At 36.2% G+C, this 5,790-nt stretch overlaps 1 protein-coding gene across 1 annotated transcript; it reads left to right on the top strand.

The window, feature by feature from the left end:
* The first annotated feature begins 1,676 nt into the window (after nucleotides 1–1,676).
* LOC134640643 (zona pellucida-like domain-containing protein 1) lies at nucleotides 1,677–4,820 on the top strand. The gene is made up of 10 exons (XM_063492550.1): nucleotides 1,677–1,690; nucleotides 2,233–2,348; nucleotides 2,446–2,672; nucleotides 2,771–2,955; nucleotides 3,047–3,119; nucleotides 3,200–3,297; nucleotides 3,375–3,455; nucleotides 3,567–3,738; nucleotides 3,846–3,948; nucleotides 4,741–4,820. Exons 1-10 carry the CDS (start codon nucleotides 1,677–1,679, stop codon nucleotides 4,818–4,820), a joined length of 1,149 nt encoding a protein of 382 aa, XP_063348620.1.
* The last annotated feature ends 970 nt before the right edge of the window (nucleotides 4,821–5,790 follow it).

Genomic DNA, 5,790 nt, shown 5'->3' with positions numbered 1-5,790 from the left:
GTATTGAAGTGTTTCTTTTAATGTAATTTGAATTCAAAAGGCCTTGAAAGCCATAATTTTGTAAAATTTTGTTACATTTTAGAAATGCCTGGAAAGGAAGTTGTTGTTACACACTGGCCCACATACTTGCACTGCTACTGATACGTCTGTGATAAGCTAGGTGTAGAATCTATGCGTCACACCTAAACGCACTATATGTGTCTTTGTTTTTCCCATAAAGCATGTGTCCTCAGGTTACTAATCGCCAGGGATCCCTTGGCTGTGCTTCCGAAAATATTGTTTGCTCATTTTCAGTGTGTTCTTTTGTTGTATATTTTTTTAGTTTTTAGAGAATCAGAAACAAATTAAGATTTGTTTCATAATCAAGTATTATAGCAATAATACTTTTATTACTGAAACTGAGCCCGTTTTACAGAAACAACTTGAGTGTCACAGACTTACAGACTATCTGCACTCTTTTAGAACAACCTGTTTTTGAGGACAGGTCCTGTTGCAAATCTGCCACAGGCCTGAACCAGGTTAGCAATAGTGTTTCCCAAGGGGTCCAAGTTTTGACCTAGCAATGCCTTGAGTAACACTGATGGTGTTGCTTGCAGACAAATGCTTTTTTTCACAACAAAGAAGAGATTATAACCGGCATTTGACATTAGATCCCTGTAAAATAATCTTTCTCAGGTTGTCCCTTCATGTTGTATTATGGTGGTGTTCTTTGGGGACTCGGGAGTCCCTTTCGTATCTTGATGCTTCACAAAAGACCTTGGTTTTCCTCTGAGATAGGTGTGTCTTTAAGTTAGAGACTGTACACAACAGTGCTGAACGTTCTATTTTCAGTTTAGCGCCTGAGGCCAAAACAAAAAACGACCCATTACAAAATTCTGACGACAGTTACTTCTGTTTTTATCACATTATAAGATCTCCAAGAACTTGTGATCAAATCACTGATCGCGGCTTTTCAGACACCTTTGAAAACAGAATGTTATTTGTTTGTATACGTTTCCTAGGCAACACGCACTCAGCTTATACCCAAGACAGCAATTAAATGTTTTTCAAATCCGTAAATGTATTAATTTAAAATAGATCATATATGTTACGTTATGTTAAACAGCACAGTGTAATGAGTCTTTATACAACATGTTGACACTATAGTGCACCAAATCCTATAGTGCAGTTTGTTTTTTGGCTATGAAACTAAATATGATGTTTCACTTCAGATTAAAAAAAAAAGTGAAATTAATAAAATAATTTAATTAATATAACAAGAAGACAAGGTGATACTAAAGGTAATACTATAATTCTTTTGCATAAATGTCAACATTTTAATAAAGAAAGTGTATTTGATTATTTAATTAATAGACTAACTTTATTATGTGGAACTTAAATTAAAGGGCAACATAATATGCAATAATGCCACTGCTAATGAAGTAAAAGTCTGACATTATTGTGCTTGAAGATGCACTATTCCATTTGTTATTGTTGTCAAAAAAAGCCCCAGCTCGATGATATTTTCTTCAAGATCAAAATGTATTTTAAAAGAAGAAACCAAAATGATTTGAAAAAGATGTTCATGTTCAAGGCTCAGTGTTCAGGTTACACTATTGTCTTCCATCACCCGCCCCTGTGGGGACAACGGTATAAATAGGATCTGGAATCTGGAGCTGAGAGGAAGAAGACCCCAGATGAAGACTTATCGGTGAGTCTCACAATTAAAAAAAAAAATCTGATATAACTCAGATTATATTTATTTATGAAAATTATTAAAATTAAAGTGTCTGCATCAGGAAAAATATTTTTATGTATTAGCAGAGAAAAATATGAATTTTAAAAGTTAAACCTGAGAAATATTAAGTGTATTGTGAGTATTTTGAGATATTTTTGTACTGAGATAGCATGATGAATGTCTCTATGCAGAATACAATTACTTTTTTAATCATCTGAACTATGAATGTGCTATCAATTTGATGTTAATGAACTTGACTGAAAATAGTGCATTTATTCTGTTTTTCCTCCAAGTGGCTGCTTACTGTGTGTTGTACAATGGCCTTAAGAAACTAATACCTCTGTAAGCTTTGCCCTGGAGGGAGGTTACCCCGTTGTTTTTGACACAGAAAAGAAATCTGTCCATTTTTGAAAAGTTGTTGTTTTTTTTGTTTGTTTGTTTTTTTTCCAAAAACACTTTTTGTTAAAAGAAACTGGTGAATGCCTTATTCTCATTGTTTTGGTGTTTTCTCACAGGTCCACACTGAGAACAATGAAGCTGCTCCTTCTTCTGTTCCAGCTTGGCCTAATTTTGAGGGCTGATGCTCAGACACCAGACGCTTGTATTACAAGTCCTACAAACAGAGCTCCAGGTTTGTATCATCATTTTCTGCAGCATGCTGTCCAGTTTAAAAAAACTCTCAAACTTCCAGTAATATGTTCTAAATATTTTTATTTTTCCTTTCCTAGACAACTCTGACATATTCGTTAACTGCGGCACTGAGAATATGGATTTGAGCATCTACCTTTGCCCAATATACAATGCTTTTTATAACGAGTCCCTGATGGTCCTCAATAATCAGCTCACCAATCCTAGATGTTTTGGGACAGCTGACTTCATTGCCGTCCCACCAAGATTAAGATTCAGCTTTCCCATAAATACAACCTCTCTATCTTTCTGCAATAATAATTTTGAGGTAACCTATGCAATGGCTTTTTGCTGCAGATTTATAATACATTTTTTAAATAAATTTATTGTACGCTGTCAAGCTAAAAACTACTTCTCTGTCAACAGATAACCACTCAAGTTGGGACTGGGCAGTTTTCTGACTTTTCAAATATCCAGTATGTCAACATCTCTGGCACTGTTACTTCTATAGACCCCGCTGCGGGCACGATCACCTACAGGCCCCAGATCCTGTATAAGTTCTCCTGCAAATACCCCATGCAATATCTGCTCAACAACACAAACTTGGCTGTGTGAGTAAGCAATGCCACATGCAAAAAATATGTGCACAAATGTATCTGTTATATTAAAAGCATAATATGATTGTCTTTTTATCAACTGCAGATCTGGTGTGACTCTGGCCATAAAAGACAACAATGGCACCTTTCTCAGCACACTGAGTATGCGACTCTACAAAGTAAGACCCATTAAAACTTTTGGAAGATTACAAAAAAAACTTTTCAAACTCAGTTACTCAGTTACTTTTCTGTGGAACAGGATCAACAGTACCAACAGATCTTAACCGTCCCAGAAACAGGACTTGACTTGAAGACGAAGATTTATGTTTCAGTGAAAGCCACCAATCTAACAAAGAAGTAAGCTTTAACTATTTACATTAGACTGGCTGCATTAACAGAAAAGACCCATAAAATATCTCTGTCTGTCCCCAAAGGTTCAATGTGCTGCTGGACAGATGCTTTGCAACAACAAGTCCATATCCCACGCAAAGCACCTCTTATGATCTGTTTGTGGGGTGAGTTATACAAATGTAACCACAATTCATCTAATCATTCACATACACTGAAACTCATTTCAAGCGAGCCCTTGAAACCTTCTCAAGTGCATGTATTTTGTTTCACTCTAGGTGTACACGGGATGCACAGACCGTGGTGGAACAAAACGGAGTGTCACATACTGCAAACTTCAACTTTGAGGCCTTCAGATTTGTGGAGCACAAAAATCGGACAGTTTCCACTTTCTACCTGCACTGTGTCACCAGACTCTGTGAGGCGTCCACCTGCAGCTCATTGATGCCTGTGAGTGGACGTGACTTGTTTTTACCAGACATCTTGAAAGAATTAATTTTTTTTTGTATTACTAAGATAAATAAAATGTATTTCGTTTGTCTTTGTTTATTTTATAGAACTGTGGCACCCCTCAAAAAAGGAGAAAGAGAGAGGTGGAGACTGTGTCGAGCAATGCTACAATCACCTCTCCCATCATAGTTGTGGGCAACCAGAAAACTGGTATGTGTTTAGAGCAAATTGCAATAAAATATGTATTCTTGTGTTATTACCCTTTTATGCCGCTTAATAAAGATATAAAACATTGTTTTTCACCTGATCAAATCTGCCAATACAGCTAGTGGATGAAAACAGAGGGTTACATTAAATTACAATTAATAGAATAACATTTTTGCGCAATGTAAAAAAATTAGTGATGTCAGCATTAATCTCGTTAAAATGACGTTAACGCCATAACCGCATTAACGTGGCAAATCTCCGTTAGCGAGTTAGCGCGGACATGGGGCTAACTCGCTAACGGAGATTTGCCGCGTTAATGTCATTTTAACGAGATTAACGCTGACAGCACTAAAAAATATATATATCAAAACTTAGTCTTTGATGGTAGATTTTGGTTACCCTGTCGAGTCTGAGCCAAGTTATTTCTCCTCTGTTTTCAGGCTTTATGCTAAGCTGCCTGCATAGCCTGAATGCACCTAGCATCAGTTTATGAGATTTCTAGTGTGTTTTCAGTTTTCTAGTGTGACTTTTTGCAGAAAAGCAACTAAGCTTTTTTTTTTCAACAGCACAATAAGCACAAAGTTTGAATTCTGTCCATTTCTGACCATGACTTTTGATTCACTTTTACAGGAGAAGATCAAAATTCTGACGGTAAGAATGTATGACATTTCTCTGTTAGTGTGCACAAATTTATTCTGAAAGGGTTACTTATTCTGTCTGTAATAAGCAATGCTGACCCATTAGATATACAATGTTTTGATACCTTAATGCTTTTCTCTGTTCCTGTTCACAAAGGTGTGAAAAATGGGGGCAGCTACAGTGGGCCTCTGGTGGCTGTCATCATGTGTTTCGCCATATTTTCAGCACTGCCCTGACCATTCACACTGGGATGTACATCGGGCGCACAAAGAGAAAGTTCTAATATCTTCTGACTCAGAGTGGAGTCCTTTTACAGATCAGATGCTAGTGCAGTATTTCATCATCTACAATGCATGGTCATTATACAGTAGATAATAAAACAGGTCATGGGGAACAATAGCAAGGAACAGTGCATAGTCTTTTTCATATTTCTATGTAGCTTTTCCATTTCACAAACATATTACATGGTGGTCAGCGGTTATCTAAGCATGCAACTTCAGCATAAATCATATAGTTTGTTAATGGGGAGATAAGGGCTCAGAATAATTTAAAATAACTGTGTATGGCAAATAAATGATTTGAACCAGGTTGTCAAGAGTCTTATTGAAGATAAGGAATGATGGCACCTTGAAATCAATGACAATGAACTTTTAAATGTTTTTTGAGTTGAGAATGGTGAAAAAAGTAGCTGCTCATGCTACATTGTTTGTTTTTTTCTTCTTTTTGCTGCCTCTTATTGCAGAACAGACAGCAGAGGGAGCTAATATGTTAATGTTAAATAATAAATACTTGTTGACATTTATCAAGTTGCATATTTGTGTCGTCCTTATAGATCTACTCATCTTTGCTATATTATAATCCCTGACTATTATTATTATTATTATTATTATTATCTCCCAAATCGCTTCATTCACAATTTTAAATGTGGAATAGGATACTGAATATGTTTCCGAGAGAGTAATTTAAAACGGCGTATATTCACAGACCAGCAACAGCAGATATTTTGATGCCCCAGAACAGCAGATACAAGTCTTGTGCATAAAATACAAATAAAAGTAGAGACTTACTCCACCATTCATTTTGTTTTAACACTCTTTTTGGGTTTCTGTCAACCTCAGAAACACATATATGTCATTTTAGCTGCTAAATGATCCCTGCTGTTTGTTTATCAGGTAACTGTTGGCTTTGTGCCGCAAGCATAATGAG

The sequence above is a fragment of the Pelmatolapia mariae genome, linkage group LG14, assembly GCF_036321145.2.
Source record: "Pelmatolapia mariae isolate MD_Pm_ZW linkage group LG14, Pm_UMD_F_2, whole genome shotgun sequence".
NCBI lineage: Eukaryota > Metazoa > Chordata > Actinopteri > Cichliformes > Cichlidae > Pelmatolapia > Pelmatolapia mariae.
Note: the sequence above shows the minus strand (reverse complement) of the source record. Positions and strands in the feature narration are given on the sequence as shown.